Consider the following 19,680-nt stretch of genomic DNA (forward strand, 5'->3'; position numbering starts at 1 on the left):
GGAAGTGGGCAAGCAAACAAGGCAGTGTCACCAGGCGAGTCTTATGGGGGTCATGAGGAAGGGTGAAGATGCATCTTATTTCAGACGGCAGGGAGGTCCTTTGTTATTTCCTGCAACAAAAAAAGGGTTGGGGTATTTCTTAACCTTCACTGTTTTCCTGGAGCCCAGGGCTCAGGTAAAGTTCAACATTGCCACTATTTACCCCAAACTCCCCCTGCCCACTATTGATAACTACTTTAACTGGTTTCTTGGTATTGTTATAGTATTTCCTTATACAAACACACGAAAATATGACTACATTTTTTTTATCTTAAAGACTTTATTTTTTTAGAGAAGTTTTAGGCTCACACCAAAATTGAGAGAAAGGCGCAGAGATTTCCTACATACCCCCTGCCCCGACACACCCACAGCCTCCCCCAATATCAATATTCCCCACCAGAGGGGTACATGTGTTACAACTGATCAACCTACATGGACACAACATAATCACCCAGAGTCCATAATTTACATTGCAGTTCACTGTTCATGTTTTTCATACTATGGGATTGGACACGTATATCCATCATTATGGTATCTGTACACAGAGTATTTTCATTGCCCCCAAAATCCTCTATGTTCCACTTATTTATCCTTTCCACTCACCCCAATTCTTGGCAGCCACTGATCTTTTTATTGTCTCCATAGTTTTGCCTTTTCCAGAATGTCATATAGTTGGAATCATACAGTATATAGCCTCTTCAGATTGGTTTCTTTCATTTAGTAATATGTACTTGTTTGTTTCACATCTTTTCATGGCCTGATTGCTCATTTCTTTCTAGTGTTGAATAATATCCCATTGTCTGGTGAAAATATATTCTTAGCTTCCTCTTTATTGCACAAAAAGTAAAAAGTAGTATAGTATATACATCTCCTGCAACTTCCTTTTTTTTGTTTTATAATATTATGTCCTGTATATTTTTCTATATCCATACAGATAGCTTCTTTATTTTCCTTATTCCCCTCCCCGCATATTGTGCAGATAAACCAGTTACCTAACCAGTTCCCTGTGACACTTGAATTACTTTCAATATTTTTCTGTTTAATGCTTCAATAAATAACTTTGTACATATATTGTACACGTACCAGTATAGGATAAATTCCCAGAAGTGGGAGTGCTAGGTCAACAGGTAAATATATTTGTGATTTCTGTAGATTTTGCCCAATCGATCTCCACAGGGCTGGGATAATTTTGCCCTCCTACCTCCATTGTATGAGCATGCTGTATCCCCATAGCCTTACCAGAGTGTGTTCTTAAGTGGAATTACTCTAATCCAGTTGGTGAGAAATAGTATCTCATAGTAGCATTAATTTGCATTTCTCTTAAAATTACCTATTTGCTTCAACAACTATTTTGGAAAATCACTTAGAAAATACTCTACTGAAGATACTGACCCTTGAATAATCAATAATCAATGATCAATCACCCGCTCCCACACCCTCACCAGTGTAGACCCAGATGAGTCTAGTCATTCCACATGGTGGAGAGCAGCATGTCTCCAAGTTCATTCCACAAACGTTACCAGCTGTTCCTCAAAAGAGTTCTGTGCTCAAATTTGAGACACTGGGTCAAGAGGGTAAAGTGGCTTCTTTATTGAAGGACTCGTCCAAGTCTTTGGAACTCTCATGTTCATTGTGAATTTCTAGCAGAGAAGAATCCTAGACTTTGTCGATGGAGCCCTCTTCTCAGAGCATCTGTAGTTTTCTTGGAACACACTTCCTGAAACATTGATGAAGAAGCTTTAGGAGGTTGGGTTGGATTTATACCTAGTCAATGGCCAACCCTGAGAAGTGATTTCAGTTTTGCTTTTTTAAATAAAAATCCCTATTGTTTTCTTTTCCTAAAAATTGAGGGAGTGGGGAGAGTGAGAATCTCAGTTAATTTATTAATAGTTGGATTAACTGAAGTACAGGATCAGAATCAGACTTGGTTAGCTTCCCTCAGGGTCAGCCGGTGGAAATCAGAACATTGGTAAACAGTTCTTTACTTCCCCTCTTTTCCCTTGGCTGCTTTGTTCAGCAACCCCTACAAAAATAGGCTGGCAGGAAAAGACCTGAAAACTCATTTGCTCTAAGCTGCTAAGAGTTGGTTCATGTGTTCAATTACTCACTGAACAATTTCTAACTTTATTGCTTTGTGCTAGCAGGGTCCCTGAGTTTGTCCGGCAAGAAGTGTAAGGCCCTGCTGACTCCCCAGCAGCCCCTAATCCAGTTAGGAAGATAAGATATGCCCAGCAAGGAGGTAACAATGTAAGTGTGATTAAGTGACAAGATGTGAGTCAGGATAATGTTACTTCTCCCAGGGAGCTCCTCTCTTGGGAGTCTGCTTTTTAACCCTCTGATAAAGCTTTGCTGGGAGCTCTCCTTGTGGAATTTCCCCAATTCCACAAAGCCAGATAAGGAGGCATTTTCTTTCTTTTCTTTATTTTAGGAGGAGGTGTCCCCTGGCATTTTCCTTTCTTAGTTGGTTAGCTCTGGGTGCCTCTGCAGTGGGGCAAGCCAGCAGCTTGTGGGGAATCTGAGAGGCCTGGCCTGCCTGAATGCAGAGGGTATTTCTTCAGCAGCCTTTGGCTCCACCTAAGGTTTTTCTCTGTTAATTGCAATAATATTGTCAATATCGTAGAAGTGAGAGGGGAAATAGCTTAGTCTTAAACTTCATTATTGTTTTTCGCCAGTCCTCGTTTCGCCTCCAAATTTGTCTTAAATTCACAGTGGCCACAGATTCCTTTTGCTGGGGGCAAAATAAGCAGGTTCAAAATTTGAGCACTGGTGAGTAGCTTTTTTGGAGCAGTCTAAAATGAAATGTGGTTTTTCAGAGCAGCTGAAAAAAGGACATATTTTAGAAATGCCAAATTGCTGTTAGAAAGAGCTGGCTTCCGGCAAGGGACTTAATATTTAGGACTTCAGGGAGATATACAAAAATTTTTTAAGTACTTGTTTAAATGTGGTCTCAACATTAGGAAGAATAAGTCAAACAAACTGGATGAACTTTACTTATGACTCTGTCTTGAATTCTTACTCACAAAGTAGTTCTATAATCAAATACTATAACCAAATACTTAATTACAAAGATGTTCATCTTAGTGTTATTTATAGTGGTGAAAAATATGGAAATGTTTTTAATGTCCAATAGGTAAATGAAAATAAAAATTAGGTTTCTGAATAATTCTTAATGGAATCAATGCTTAAAGTAAAATACCTATATTGTTTAGAATATCTACATATATGCATAGGAAAAGCACTCTTCAGAAAATACTGTATATCAAAACTTTAACAGTGGATTTCTGTCCTAAAAATGGTTTCTATTTCCCCCCCAGAACTTCTACAGTGAGCATGTATCATTTTCATAATCAGAAAAACTTTAAACATTACAAAGAATTTATACCTAACATTCATTTTATGAAAATTAATTGAAACAGTGTGACTTAAGTGTAATGATTTGTTATTGTATTGTTGGTGTAAACATTATTCCTGTCCTTGAAAAGGCTAAATATAATATTTGTGGTAAGAAAAGCATTTAAGTTTTGGTTTTCTGTACTTCTGTGACATATAGATGTTTGTCTTACTTTTACTTTTGGCATTCATAAGCGGCAAATGAAAACCTGTTCTCCATCATTGTTTATCACCTTTTCAAATACCTGCTGGAAAATTATGTTGAAATCATGGTAATGCTAAGAAAATCTAATCTTCCTTCAGCTAACTCTCTTGGGCTTAAAAAAAAAAAAATTCAACACTAGGCTCTGTGATCTGAAGAAAACCTTCAGGGCAAAAGATTAAATTAGGAACTCTGGTTTAGCTACCCAGCAAGACTGACATAGGATAGCCGTGCTATTGTTACAGTGGAAACAAAAGTGGAAAAAGAATAAAAAAAACCTAGGCAGTTCATAATTAGACAAAGTAACTAGATGAATTCAGCAACTTGTAAATAAGTTAAAAATACACAGGGCCCTGGCCAAATTATCTAGAAAATGCCACTTACTGTCTAAGGTTTTAAGTCAACATCTCCAAGTTGGCGCCAGAGGCTACTGCCTGGCCATCCTATTTCTTTTTTCAAAAAAAGCATCCACATCTTTTTCACACAGGTGAAGCAGTAAGGCTGGGGAGCCTCTGACGTGTGGTGGGGAGTCCCAAGCGCTTCGGTTCTGAATTAAGTCACTTACCTCAGGGGTTCGGAAGGGCAGGGACCCCCAAGTAAGTCCTTCTCCCAGGTGGCAGCTTGGTGTAGAGGAAAAAAAGAGCTTGAAAACTCAGAAGCACCCTACATTGTAAGGGCTTATTATCTTTCTTCCCCAACTATGGAGCAGTCTAGAGAAATTAACCCTCTCATTTGTTAACCTCAATAACAGGCTTTAACAGATCTGTAGCCATGGACGGGCTCCGGTAATTGCCCTAATTAGTTTGGTATGGAGGGAGGCCGGGGCAGGAGGGACTTAGAGCTCACGTCATTAAGCCTAATTTAAAAGAAAAAAATGAAGACTTTGTGCCTTACAGATTTGACATATGGATTGCAGATGTTATGGAAGAAATTTTACTGCTGAAGCTTTTAGGCCCACATTTTATAGTTAAGGAGAGGATTGGCGGGGAAAAGCCTAAAGACGGAAAATGGTTCTATTGAATGTTAAAGCCTCAGGGGTGGGGGTAGTGTGTGTGTGAGTGTGTGTGTGTGTGTGTGTGTGTGTGTGTGTGTGTGTGTCTCCAAACTGAAAACTAGTAAAAAGTAGCAACAGGGTCTTAAAATCCCACTGGCACGTGAGCCTTGCTTATTATAGCTTTGCTGGCAAGAGGATCACCTCCTTAGTTGGAAGTGACTGTTTTGTTATTTCCTTGCAGTTTCTCTCCGGAATTCTAAATTTAAAATGTTAACGCAAGCTCCCCAGTGTTCTCGGGAAGGTTGCTAGAATTTTGGTCCCATTTAGAAACAGACAGGTAATTATACCAGGAATACAGCTGCACTTGTACTTCAAAGATAGGCACCAAAATCCTGTTTCTTCTCCCTTTCCCAGAAAAGGATAAGCACAGGGAAAGAAACAGGAGTTCCAGACCCTGGGTGCCAAAATGTTACAGACACACAGGAAATGACTTTGCAAGTCCAGCCTTTAAACCTGTCATTTCATGGGCTCATCTGTGAGACTAGAAAAGAGAGGCGAAGATCACAGAGAAGACCTTCCTACCTTCCCAGAGAGGCCTTCCCACACCCTAGTGCTGTGACTCTAAACTCAAGCCATAATTTGAAATGCTAGGGAAAATCCAGTGCAATTTGAGGCAACAATTGTGGCTTAGAGCTATCTTGCTTTGCTTTAAAAAAAAAAGTAGACTTTGAAAAACAAGTGAAAAGCTAAAATGTATTTTTGGAGGGAGAGGGATACATTCTCAGACCTATTGCTTTAAGGCTTTCAATTAAAAATACTTCACATATATCATGAATAAGCTATTAAGTCACTGAAATGTGCATTCATCTTCTTAACACATTTACGTGTTGACTTTTTTACATTAATCTATCTGAAAGATGTTTCTGGTGTATTAAAGAAACGTGGCACCTCTGGTTAGTGAATTAGTTTTGGATTCTAGTTCTCCAAATATTTGTATTCTGAGTGCCTTCTAGGGGCAAGATATTCTTTGAATGACAAGGAATTAAGTAGATGGGAATTAGTAACTCCATCTATTGGCTCATTGAGGCGCTCCTTCCTCCCCTCCTGTGCAGTGAGGAAGCCCATTGGGCCTGGAGCCAGAGTGCATGCCCTTCCCTGCCCTACCACCTGAGCACATCACGGAACCTCTCTGCACCTGTTTTCTCCCCTGAACAGCACATGCCTCGCTGAATTAGATGAGTTAATACATGTAAAGCACCGAGAACAAGCCTAGCACACAGGAAGTACTCAGTACATATTGGCTATGCATTCAGTACTGAGCATGGGGAAAAGCAACACAGGTGCAGACACAGAGAAGCAGAACAAGGTGCATAAAGGAGGGAAAACTTGAACTGCTTCTTGGAGGGTAAGGGGGGGGGGGAGGGTTCACTAAGTAGATGGAGAAGGGCTAGGCCAAGCGAATGGTACAAGTGAAGGCATAGAACCATGAAACGAAGTAGTATATCTGGTGTATTGCAAGTGATTGATCAGAGCCGGATTAAGAGGTGCGAGAATGAGAAAGCTCAGGATTTACTGACCGAACCTCTGGGATGGGAAGTGGGGAAGAGGGCAGACTTCTGAGTTGATGGTGATGCCATTAACCAGAAATGCAATACGGGAGGTGGTGTGGGTTTTGACACAATGTGTGGTTTTGGACATACCGTACGTGAGGGGCCTTTGAGAACCAAAGGAAAATGTACAATTGGATACACAAATCTGGGGCTGAAACTTGGCTGGACTCAAGAAGCAGCGTGAGAATGAGAAGGGAACATAGGCTACACTGGCATTCCAGGGCAGCTGGAAGAGAAGGAGCCAGAGAAAATAGAGAACCTGGATAGTATGGGGCCCTGCAAGAAATCAAAGGAGTAAAAATGCTTCACATCAATTAGGATGTTTTTGACTGAAAATAACAAAAACTTGACTCAAACTGGTTTAAATTGTCAAGATTTATTGGCCCATGTAACTGAAAACACAAGCCTCTGGAAGATCACCCCTAGGCTGGGGGTGAGAAATGCAGCTTACCATCAACATTTAGCAGATATATTGGGTGCCAGACAATTTTCTAGTCAATGAACAAAGCAGCAAAAAGTCCCTCCTCTGGGGACTGTACATACAAGTGAGTCTTGGTATCTTTTATTCTCCTGCATTAAAATGCAAATGTGATGCCCCAAACTGGGGAAACTATCTAAGTGGAAGGAGATGAAGAGAGAAAGCTTTAGAATTTAATGAAAAGTCCAAAACATTTGCTGGGAATTTAACACCTTTTTGTTGGACTGTCAGGAACTTCTGTACTAAGTGATAACAGAGGTACAAAACAGGGGAGTAGTTCTAGTTCTGTATGGATACAAAACTCAAATCCTACATACCACCAATGATAACATTTGAAAGTCCAGTTGTGGATTTAGTCAGTTTTTCACTTATCTAAGTTCACTCAGATACATGTAAGAATAATTACATATTTCAAATATCTCCAGTAGGGCTTTGTATCTAACTTAATCACGTGGCAACATGTTTTACGTGTAGGTCAGGCCCCAACCTGCAGTAGAGTCCATTCATATTTTAAAGTTTGCAATAAAAGAAAACCTCACTCTCAGTCATATCCAACTGAGTACTGTCAGTTTCTCACATCCCTGTCTCTTCCCAATGCCTTGGTTCATTCAGATACGTGTCACTCTAGTGGACTACTGCAATGGGTTTTTGACTTGACTTGTACCCTATATATCCATCCTCTCCATGACTAGCAATGGGATTTTGCTAAAATGAGGATGGCTCCTTTGTTCCTAACACAATGCTGTGCACCAAAAGGTCCTCCATAAACCAGGCATGAAACAGAATGCAGATTCTAGCCTGAGCTCTGAAGCTAACTCACAGTGCATCTGTAGGTATATTGCTTCAGCTGTTGGGCCTATTTTCCATTCTCCAATATGGAAATGATAAAACCTACCTCATTAGGTTTTTGAAAAATAAAATACTACTCTATGACTGAACTCTATGACCTCAAAAGCACTACACAGGATTAAGAATTACGATGAGAAAATTGCAAGTTTGCAAATAAGTCCAGATACTAGTATTTTAATGGCTAACAAGCAGTCCATTTTCTCAGTAATGTTCTACTTCCAATCAGAATGTTTTCCATAAACCTCTATAAAGCTATTTACTTTTTGAATTTTAAAATATGGTCCACAAATGCTTAGTTCTTTTCTTAAATTTTACCCTTATACAAAAGGATGCATGTGACTTAACTTCCTTATCCTCAAGAGGAGGAAACAATCGTAAATATCAAGTGATTTGATTATCTACAAAGGAAGCAATTTGGACAGAGGATTTTCCTTATCTATATGGATTTTTATAAAATTCTTCACTGGGTTTTCACTAGCTGAACCAAACAGCTCTTTGCGTCAGTACCCACATGAACACTTAAACGCGTTCCCAAGACATCTCTGAGGGGAAAAGAATCCATTTTTTAACGTCATGATCGATGTAGAAAGTGACGTGCAAGTTCACTTTCCAACCAAGGATATTTCTGTGGAAAGTGAAGCAATCCACACGCAAGTTCATTTCCCTTTCCATTATTCGGCCTTATTTTGAAAAGAAATCCGAGATACAAATGGCTGAGGGAGACTGCTCCAAAATATTTAGCCACCTTCTTCTTTAAAAGCTCTCTTCCCCCTCAAAAAACTAGCTTGACCTGTACTAGCACAGGTGCACATTCCTCAGCAACTGCTTAATACTCTCACAAGTATAGCCGGTACCTGTCCTGACTAAAATGTCAAAAAATACGAGTCCACTCCCTCCAAAAAAAAACCCAACAGTATTTATTTGCCCTCCATTTTTCTGTTACCTTATAGAAAGGAGGCTCAAAGCACCATTGGGGACTTAGTGAGCTTTTGTTCTTTCTTAAACTAATTGGTATAAGCTGGGAATTGAACCAATGGATGGTAAATAAAGGTTAAAGATTTTCAGACAGTGGCTTGCTGGGCGTATGCGTGTGCATTTATGGTTTGCTTTCATGCTAATTTCTTAAATCTTATTATTTTAGTAACTTCTGAGATATCTGCTACACCAATATATCCATCCAGACTATAGATTTCTCAATTTCAGAATCACAAGCTCATAATTAGAATTCCATTTGTTTGGTTTGGTGTCACATTGGGGTCATACTTTATCAGTTGATGCCACTCCCTAGTATATGATATCATGGCCCTTCAAATTATTCACATATAAAGACTTCAACCTTAAAAAAAAAAGTTTCTTTCTTTATCATTATTTCAATTTTGGGATACATACATTAGTAAACCTAGAAGATAAGCAGCTATAGGATTTTTAGTGTTTGAGATATACTAGAAACTATCATACTGTTATGTTCCTTAGTCCACAAAACACCATGGCTAGCACACTTTTAATGACTTTTACAAATTTTAATCTACTCGATCATGTCCCCAACTAAACAGATTTTAAAGTTTTTCAATGTTGGCTTCCAGCATGAGGAGAAACAATTGGACTGGGGATTTTTTTAAACTCAAAAGACTAATGTCTTTTTCTTACACACTAAATGTAGTGTCCTATAATTAAATCTTATCTCTTAAAGGCATAAGAATCATGCAAAGACTGATGCACCATATAATTTCTTTTTCTTGTTCAAAATGTTACAAATAATGAATTTTGGACTATAGAAATCAAATCAAAGATTATCTTCCTGACTACAATCTTGTTGATTTTTCTTACTATTATTATATGCAAAAGAGCTGGGTAGAGAAAACATACAGAAGTAGGGTTGTCAGATAAAATACAAGATGCTCAGTTAAATTTGAATTTCAGATAAACAAATTTTTAATAGAAGTATATCCCAAATATTACATATACTAAAACATTATTTGTTATTTATCTGAAATTCAAACTCAACTGTGTGTCCTGTATTTTTATTTGTGACATCAGGCAAACTTCTATTTAACAGGGAAATTAATGAATGTTCATAATCTAAGACATATATGGTAAGTGCAGTAATACAAATAATCAGGTGACGAGAGGGTCTCCACTACCACAGAAGAGAACCTGGAAAGGCTGCCAACTGTAGTTCCTAAATTTTGATTGGCAGACAGATGGTTTAGTGTGATTTTAGAGTTCAAACGTCATGAGTTAAATCCCAGATTCACTGCTCACTAGCTATGTAACCTTAGATAAATTAATCTCTTTACTATAAAATGAGGCTACTCATACCTACTTTACTAGGCTTTCTGAGGATCAGAGACCATGTACGCACAAAGCACCTGGAAAACCGGAGGCACACCCTAAATGGCAATGCCTACTATTAAAACATCGCATGGCAAAGAGGATATTTGTCAGACAAATATTCAAACATTATTGTTATGCAGTAACAGTAATACTGAGTACGTAATTTTATTTCCATGATCTATTTACACTGTACAAACATTGTTGAAAAGCACCCTACAAGTTCACAAGACGTTACCATACATTTACTTTAAAAATATATTCCTTTATAAAAAGTTCATAGAACACTGGCATGTCAACGTGACAAAATGCATGCCACCAATTCTGTGATAGCCAGAATGCTTCCAAGTGTTGTCAATTTCACTATCACAAGTCACCATTTGAGTTTTAAATACATACAAGTTTTAAATAAAAAGTGAGTCCTACAGTGGAAAGTTCCTGCAGCAATACTTATTAGTTAATTAACATGTACTTTCATGGAGATGCTGTTTCATAATAATTTACAATATCAATTTATCTGCCAAAAAAACCATTTCAGTAAGTTCTGCAGTCCAAAAAGTCTTGTTGTTGTTTTCTACTTTTTCTTCTTTATTGGTTCTCCTGGTTCTACTTTGCGCTTTTTAGAAGTATTCTCATCTTTTTCATCATCTTTAAACAGGAAAGGAAGAGTTTCAATCAGTAATTTAAAAAAAAAATTAAGCATTAAAATTTCTTATCAGCCTCAACTAATGTTTCTTTCAAAGGTTCCCAATAAAAACCAAGTTAACTTTCAGAACCCTGATTTTAAAATACAAGTAAAAATAGGAATTTTTTTCAATTGTACTATTACATAAAATTCACAAAGTGACCCTTTAATGCTATACTGACATAGCTTAAAATGAGAAAATCAGACTTCTTCTGAAAAAGCTACTCCCAAATATGTACACACATTGTGTATATTTAAATATATAACTATCTACACTATGTATGAATAGAACACATTGTTTTACAAAAAAAGATCTCAACTTAATCATAACATTATTTAAGTAGCTATCAGCTGTTCTTTCCCTTCCAATCTGCTTTCTCTCCTCAGCAAAAACAACTCCCCTCTCTCTTACCCCCTTTATATTTTGCAGTCAAAAAATCACTCACAGATAGATGTTCAACTGAAACTGTATCTTTAATTTTGTAGTTAGTTCTACTCTCCTAACCCTCTCCCCCATTCCTAGGAGGGTGAGAATATTCTAATGGCAACAGAAAGACAGACATCTTCCCTCCTTCATATTATGAAGAATTTTGAAGAGGGAGTAGAAGAACCTTACATTAAAACCATGTCCTTTATAAGTTTTCCAAAATGTTCTTAGTGTCTGTAACCACATAAAATTTCCAATTAATGAAAATGTCAAACCTGAAAAAGTGAACCTTTTCATTCAATTTAAAGAATCCAACTACATGTTTCAATAAAAAACAAGGTAGCATATACCGGCTACTAATTTCCATATAGATGAAATAAATAACACATAGATGTTATGATTTATAAAATACAAATTTATTTTAAGCATATTACTGAATTCACTGTACTTTTTAACTGTGTTTTTTTCTATCAACAACTATCATGTGGTGGTCTATAAGCTATTTTGATGTTGAAAGGGTCCTTCATATTAAAAAATCTGGGAAGCCACTGATACAACCATAAACTATGGAGGAAATATATTGAAAACATAAGCCTTCAGTTTCCTTCTGAGCTGTACCACACTCAGAACATCTTTGTTGCTATGGACAATAATTAGTATCAACAGCAGGTGATTCATCTCCTTCTTCAAACACTGCATGGTGATGTTACTCACATATTTCATTAAGCACTGTGAATTTATGTAGACAGTAAGATAAAATACATTTCAGATCAACAGATCAGCCCAGGAATTTACAAACCAAAGTTTTAATCAGTAGTTTATCATGTATACACAAAACACTGGCTCTACAAACCAAGTAATATGACATACAGGTCAAACAAACTAAGGTCTTTGTTTTTTAATTGAAGTTTAATTATCATCATTCTTGACTTGTGAGGTTATTTTTAATACTAATATAAAAACTAAAATTACTTCCTAACTGTATTAGAAAACTCACTGTTAACATATTAAAAAGATGATCTTAAGACACTTCTGCTTTTAATCTGCCACTTGTAACAAGTAAATTTACTGAAATAACAACAAAACACAAATTACTAAGGTTGGAAAAATAACTAGCAGTGATTTGAACAGAAGAGCTAATGCCATCTAGTGATATAACAAGGTATTGCCTTAAACACCAGAGCAGGAAACAAAAACAAAACCCCAAAAAACAATACCCCAAACCCTGAAATGTTCATTCAACAACTTTACTGAGTTTCTATTCTGTGCCATATACTAAAGATGCACTAATAAGAAAACAAATTTTTTATTATGGAATTCACGTCACCTGATATAAATTAAGTCTAAATTATTAATACAAACTAACTTTTTAAGTTAAAAAAAGTATTAGCTACTTTAGCTAAGCTTTCATGATTAATTACACAATAAAGCTACAATTACTGTGTTTCCCAGAAAATAAGACCTAGCCTGACAATCAGCTCTAATGCGTCTTTTGTAGCAAAAATTTATATATATAAAACCCAATCTTATATAAGACCCGGTCTTATATTACAGTAAAATAAGACTGGGTCTTATATTAATTTTTGCTCCAAAAGACGCATTAGAGCTGACTGTCTGGCTAGGTCTTATTTTTGGGGAAACACGGTAATGTCTAAGCCTTACTGATCTACATGTTACAACCACAAGAGGTACTAATAAGTAGCAAGACTCAATGACGAATTTTGAATCTTTCCCAGCTCCTCTCTTAAAATATCTGGAAGAAGTTAACTGGCAAAAAAGGCAAAAGGGCAGAATATGAGAAGGAAAAGTAAAAACAAAGTAATCAGATAATCTAAAAACGTAGCTAATTTAAGAGTGGAGTTTCTAATAAAAGATATTTTATGAATTAAAAAATAGAGGTAAAAAATGATGTCGGGGAAATTGATTTTACAGTGACTTTGTGAACTTAGTATGGGGGAGTCTGAAATGGCAAAAATCACTTCAAAAGGGAAGATATTTATGGTTATTTACTCAGTAACCAACAGTAAAGTCAAAATGGAAGATTTCAGGATTATCTTTTAATCTTATGATTCAACTTTAAACTGGCTGAGTGTTGTTGGGTTCTTTTGTTTTTTCAATATTGCCAACATTCACTTCCTGATGCAGGACCATCTTATGAGCAAAAGGTCAGAAATTATTTATGGCAATGGCAGTATTATTTCCGTCATATTTGGAATTCCTTCTATCTAAACTCAACAGGCAAGTTGGCAAAAAAGATAGTCCTTTCCACTTGTTTGTCCTGGATATATAATCCTAGACTTTTCCATAGAGGAACAAAGGAGAGCACCAGCCTAGGGCACCCTCGTTAGAATATCCACTCTAGTGGCCTCAGTGCCATTCTTCCTACAGCACATTTCTCAAGCACTCTAGCTTGAAAAACAATGAGACTAAATCCCAGTTGAATAAGGCATCATTTCCATTTAACGATTGGAATTTGTGAAGGTACCTATTTTAGAGCGAGCCATTTTCTACTTTTGTGAGCTTGGACACCTGACACTAGCTCTCATTTACACATTTCCCTATCTGCTTTCACAAGGTATTATAATCAAAGAGTATTTATGCAAAAGTGTTTTTATTAATTATATAAAATACTATACAATATGAAGTCTTTTAAATGCCCCCTTCATTTGGCCTCTCCAAAAAGATGCCATTTACTGAGGGTGTGCCTTCATTAGTGACTTCTAATCTACATTAGGAAATCAGTGAAAGAATGGAAAAACCAAGTAGAATCAAAACTGGAGTAAGAACGACCAGTTAGTTACCTTTTTTCTTAAAACAAACAAAACTCTCTGCATGGTTGTAACAGGAGCTAAGTAGGTAGCCCTTGTATTATGGGAAGAAGATCTGTTTAACAAAATCTGTTTCATTAAAATGATAGCCCAAAATATTTAGTCCAATTCCATAAAGGTCCACTGAATATTCATAATGTATATTACAAATAGTTATACAAACATAAATAAGACCTGGACCCTGCTGTTTAAGGAACTCATTTTCACAAAGGAGACGACATACTTACAAACAACTGATCACATAAAAAATGGTTAAGTGCAATTAACATTAGAATACACAAGGTACAGAGGAGTGAATAATTAATTACAGGGAGGTGATATCTGAGATTTTTTTCTTTTTGAGTTGGATTTTGAAGGATGAATGAGTTTCCCAGCCAAAGGGGGAGGGAAGAACCTTTTAGACTAAGATGAAACATATTTTGAAAGGCATGGAACTATAAAATAGTATGTTCTATTAATTTTTGAATTTTAAGATCATAGAAAAGGAGCCATATGAAATGAGAATGGAGGGAAAGTCAGGGTCTATCATAGAAGGCTTTCTGACTTTATGCTGTTGGTGAAGGGTGTTACATAGTCAGGTGTGGCTTTTAGAAAGTGTACATTAGCTGCATGCAGTGTGAAGGATGGAATTGGGTAACATGTGGAAGTAGAGATTACTGTGATTATAGTCCAAGTAAGAAATGAAATCATGATATGAACGAAGGCAAAACAACTAAGTCGTATCTTCCTATTACTATTTTTAATTACTATGTAGTAATACGCAGTTAAATTCATTGTCACACTAATTTTGGCTCTAAAGCACAACTGCTTTAATATAAAACCAAGCCTGTAGCACTATACAGCTGCAGTCACAAGAAAGAATCCATGAATTCACTTGTACTGTTCTAACCAAGGCACCATAAATCACATATACTTCAGAGATTTCACTGTAAAGCCTGAATAATTTATGATCTTTCTCTAAAATACAGCAAGTACTACTGGTTGTGCTATCAGAGCTTCAAAGCTGACTGTCTTTCTCAAAAACACAGCAAAATGTATTCAAAGATCATCAGTTTGCTAACTCACTAGGTTTAAATTTCATGAACTGTCTCCATCTTTTTAAACTCATCACAGGGACCAAAAGGTATTACCACCAGAGACTGCCTCTCCTTACCTGATTCCACGGTCTCCTCCCCTTCTGGTAGAAGCCTAGCTTTCTTAACGTTCTGTGGGGCATCGTCACCATTGTCCTCATACATGTTAGACCATTTTATTGCCATATCCAGTTCTGGGGGGGGAGGTTTCTTCTCAGTAGTGTAGGTTTCCGGAGGTGGTACGTAGTTGGACTTCCATATTTTGAATTCCTTTGGAGGCTGTTAAGCAAACACAGTAAGAAGCACTGTGACGAACCGAGGTTCCGATAATCGGTACGGGCACATGCACCTCCCTGCCGTTCGCTTATTGTTCAGGCTGACTTTTGTTTTTTAAAGGTTTAAAGACACATTTTTTTTCCATCAAAATCACAATACTGTTAAGTGAAAAGCCAAAGGGTTCCCTATACGAATAAAGCTAATAACTTTTTAGTTACCAAAGAAGAATCCAGTCTCAGAGATACTACGCCAAGGCTGACCCCTTCAGGAGGCTGCAGCAGACATTGTCTTGGAGGCAGCACCGCAGGCACTTCGGCGTCAAAGGGAAGGGGTCTCGGGGAGAAGCTGCAGCAGGGGGGCGGGGGGAGTCACCACCGTTAGTCCTCGCCGCGCAAGGTCGGGGCACCGAGCGCGGAGATTTGGGTCTCCTCACGAGTGGGCGGGGACTGCGGGTCCGATCTGACACCCACCAGGCTGGGGGAGGGGGCCCGGGCTCCCCAGGGCTGGAGGTGGGAGGGGGTGGTACGGCATCCCGCAGGGGGTGACTGCGTGTGGGGGAACGGACAGCCGGTCCCCAGGAGGCGGCTGAGGAGGAAGGGGGCGGAGGCCGGGACCAACATCAGGAAACGGGGTCGGGGACCTCACCTCCTCAGGCGCCTTGACAACGTGCCTCTCCCAGTCTATCTGTTTGTTGAGCGGGTTGTACAGAAAGGCCGGGCGAGTCACGCTCCGAAACAGCTCGTCGGGTCCCGGCAGCCGCTTCTCCGTCTTGTTCCCACAGCAGCTCCCCGACTTCGCAGGATCCAGAGCCCTGCGACTCATGTCCTCCGGCTCGCTGTTATCCTCCTCTTCCGAGGAGCCTGAGCTGCTGCTCCCGTACGCCGCGAAATAGCTCAGGGGGTCCTTCTCCTCGGCTGCCATGACGGTTACGCGCGACGATCGAGGGCTCCACCGGAAGCCGGAAGTTGCTCCAGGTCCCGCCCCGCGGTTGGCCCCGCCCCAAGCCTCGCAGATACTCTCCGGGCCTGCGCCCCCTGGGGGCTGCGTGGAGTTACTGCTCCCCCGCTGAAGGGCTAAGGCTTAGGTCAGACAGCGCACTTTCCCCAGCAGGGGCTTCTTTTGCTCTTTCCTGAAATGCCCTGAGAAGAGACAGGTCCTGAGTCAGTGGTCCCAAACACACTTTCAGCATTCAGTAAGAATTTATTAAAGGCACAGAACAGCTAAGAAATTTCCCTTTTCAATGCCACCTCACTTTAGCTCTTGCCCAGAGAGACCAGAATTTCGTTCTCATCCTGCCGCATCTCCTCTTAAAATAATAATAATAATAATAATAATAATAATAATAAATAATAATAATGTGTTTCCCTCAGTAGTCATGGAAGACCTCTGTAGGTGGTGAACTCATCGAGTCACAAACTGAATCCTCTCCTGGTTGACCTCATTCCATCACACTCAGAACCACTTCTCTGATGAAATCCTGGGTTGCATCCCATCACTCCCGGTCCTCCAAACTCGCTGGTTTCTTACCGTCAGCCTCCTTCCATGCCTGCTTTGCTCTGTATGGCCCTTAAACGTTGGTGTTTCCCAACATATAATACTGTTTTTCAGCATACTAACATTTTGTAGAGAGTTTTACAAAGTTGCAAATCAGCCCATCCCTTTTTAAGGCATTAACTACATTATTCTTGTGACTCCCAAATCTGGGCCTCCAACCTCAATCTTTCCCCTCCAAGCTCTGGACAGAACTTCTATCTGGCTCTACCTCTACCTGGCTCTTAAACTTTCCATGTGGACATCCTGACGTCTCAAACACCCCCTTCCTTATAGGACAAGTAACTTGTCTTTCCATATAACTTGCTTTTGCATTTGTGTTCTCCCTTACTAAATAACCATGTGCTTAGTTACCAGGGAAACTAAAAATCCTTGACTCCTCTCCGTGAACTAGGAGGGAATGATACCCAAATGAAAATGATAAAAGTTGGTGTCAGTGTAAACATTCACAGACCCCGCTTAAGGAGTCTTGCTCATTTACACAATACATTCATCTCCAGGGAGCAGAAAATATGTCTATCTTATTCACTCCTCTTTCCTAGTTCTATATAGCACATTGCCTGTGAGCTCCTTGAGGGGAGTTGAATTGTGCTTTGTTCATTTTTATATTCCTAGAACCCAGCTCAGTGCCTGTTACAGAGTAGATGATCAATAAATATTATAATTTATGAGGCTGTGGTATAGATAAGTGTTTCTCACATTTTTCCATCCAATTACCTACGTAACGGTCCCAAAGTGCAATGTTTGGGAGTCCATCCTCACTTCTCTCACCAATTGCAAGTTTGTGGCTCCCCCAAACCAACACCAGGTTTGCTAATTTGGTAGGACTCACAAAACTCACTGAAAGCTGTTTTCCTCATGTCTATAGTCTATTATAGCAAAAGGATACAGATTAAAATCAATAAAGGGAAGAGGTGCATGGGGCAGAGTCCCAGAGACTTCCACATGCAGAGCTTCCAGTGGGCTTCTCCTAGTGGAGTTGCAGACAATACTTACTTCTTGCAGCAAAGATATGTGACAATATACAAGGTCTGACAATTAAGTTCGCAAACTGGTTGCGATGATGTTGCTAACCTTTTTTGATCTCAGAGGGATTATTCATTATGAATTTGTACCAACTGGACAAACAGTTAACCAAGTTTACTAACTGGAAGTGCTAAAAAGGCTGCGTGAAATAAACGTCTTGAACTTTTCACCACCAATGCATGGCTCTCGCATCATGACAATGCACTGTCTGTGAACACGGCATCACACAGCAAGGTCTATGAAGGAGTTTTTAGCTAGTAAACAAATAACTGTATTGGAACACCCTCCCTACTCACCGATCTGGCCCCCAATGACTTCTTTCTTTACCCGAAGATAAAGGAAATATTGAAAGGAAGACATTTTTGATGACATTCAGGACATCAAGGCTAATATGGCAGCTCTGATGGCCATTCCAGAAAAAGAGTTCCAAATTGCTTTGAAGGGTGGACTAGGTGCTGGCGTTGGTGCATAGCTTCCCAAGGGGAGTACTTCAAAGGTGACCACAGTGATATTCAGCAATGAGGTATGTAGCACTTTTTCTAGGATGAGTTCACTAGCTTAATTGCCAGATCTTGTACGTGGGAGTGTTGCCAACCAGGGAGGCTCACCTGAGCCTTGGTGTCCAGAGTTTTTATTGGGGCTCGATCGTGTACACATAGTTGATTCCCATGTGGCTGACCTCAGTCTCCAGCCCTTCCAGAGTTCAAGCTGATACAGTGTGGCCCACGAGCATAACATTTTTGGGGAAGATAGCATATCTTGGAAATGTATATAAATGTTATGCTAGTACCTAATATAGCTTTATTGTAATATACAAAATATTTTAAATGAGTTATATTGAGTAAAACTGACACTCTAAGAAGATAACCATATTTATTCTGTGGCTTTTAAAACTGGCCAACTGCTGAGTGCTTCTGGGGTGTGGTGCTCAATTTGAGTAACATGAGTCCCTGTTATCAAAGTCATGAACAGCTTCCATTTAACCACGTCCATGGGCCACTTCTTACTTGACCTTCTAACAAGATAGTCCTCCTTCTTGAAACGCTGCTTTCCCCTTGCCTTTCGCTAGATCATACGCTTTAGTTCTCTTCCTATTTCACAGGGCCCTTTCAATTTCCTCTGCTGCCTTCTCTCTTGCCTTTAGATGTGAGAGAACCTCAGGCTCAGCCCTGGGCCTTCCTCTCTTTTCTATCAACCCTCATTTCAAGGTGATTTTATGAGGTCCCATGGTCTTCAATACAATTTTTTTGCTAATAACTCCCACATTTATATACCCAGTCCAGAAGTCTTCCCTGACCACCATACTCCTGTGTCCAATTTCCAACTTCAGTGTCTAACAAGTCCCTCAAACTTAACATATTTGTGGTAAATTATCTACCAAGATTATCTACCCTGTGCATGTAGACCACTCTTTCTATAAAGAGGTGGAGAATATTTCCTCTTTGAATCTGGGCTGGCCTTGTGACTTGCTTTGATGAACAGAATGCTTCCACTTTGTTCTCTTGGGAGCCCTGAGCCACCATGTAAAGAGGTCCAGCTGCCCTGCTGGAGATACCACGAAGAGATAAAGAACCCTGGCCAGTTCCCAGCCAGTGCATTCATGCCAGGGAGGGCACCAGACATGTGAACGAAGTCATCTGGAATCATCCAGCCCCAGATGAAGTTTCAGAAGTTTCCAGGATGACCCTAGGATGGATCATTAGAAAAACCATGAAGCTAAATCCAGCCCAATTTGCAGCATCATGAATAAATGGTTATTTTAAGCCACTAAATTTTGGGTGTGTGTTTTATGTGACAACTAAAAAATATGTCCAAAACAGAACTCTTCCCTACCTTCAATACTCCAAACTTCCCACATTCTTTCCCATCTCTTTAAATTACACTATTATTAATCAAGTGCTCAGGACAAAATTTAGAAAAG

General features: G+C 39.1%; 1 protein-coding gene across 3 annotated transcripts; it reads right to left on the reverse strand.

Moving 5' to 3' along the window:
- Nucleotides 1-358: 358 nt before the first annotated feature.
- C14H1orf52 (chromosome 14 C1orf52 homolog) lies at nt 359-16,151 on the reverse strand. Of its 3 annotated transcripts, none has more exons than XM_074335075.2 (3): nt 15,828-16,151; nt 14,987-15,185; nt 359-1,756 (listed from the first exon to the last, which is right to left on the reverse strand). In XM_074335075.2, exons 1-3 carry the CDS (start codon nt 16,101-16,103, stop codon nt 1,680-1,682), a joined length of 552 nt encoding a protein of 183 aa, XP_074191176.2. In that variant the 5' UTR covers nt 16,104-16,151; the 3' UTR covers nt 359-1,679. The 3 variants fall into 3 exon arrangements, with proteins under 3 accessions (XP_074191176.2, XP_019565750.1, XP_074191175.1); XM_019710191.3 differs by lacking the exon at nt 359-1,756 and adding an exon at nt 6,593-10,541 and having other exon boundaries at nt 15,828-16,146; XM_074335074.2 differs by lacking the exon at nt 359-1,756 and having other exon boundaries at nt 13,803-15,185.
- Between the last annotated feature and the right edge of the window lie 3,529 nt (nt 16,152-19,680).

Source organism: Rhinolophus sinicus, chromosome 14 (genome assembly GCF_057876585.1).
Source record: "Rhinolophus sinicus isolate RSI-liver-muscle chromosome 14, RSI-T2T, whole genome shotgun sequence".
Lineage (NCBI taxonomy): Eukaryota > Metazoa > Chordata > Mammalia > Chiroptera > Rhinolophidae > Rhinolophus > Rhinolophus sinicus.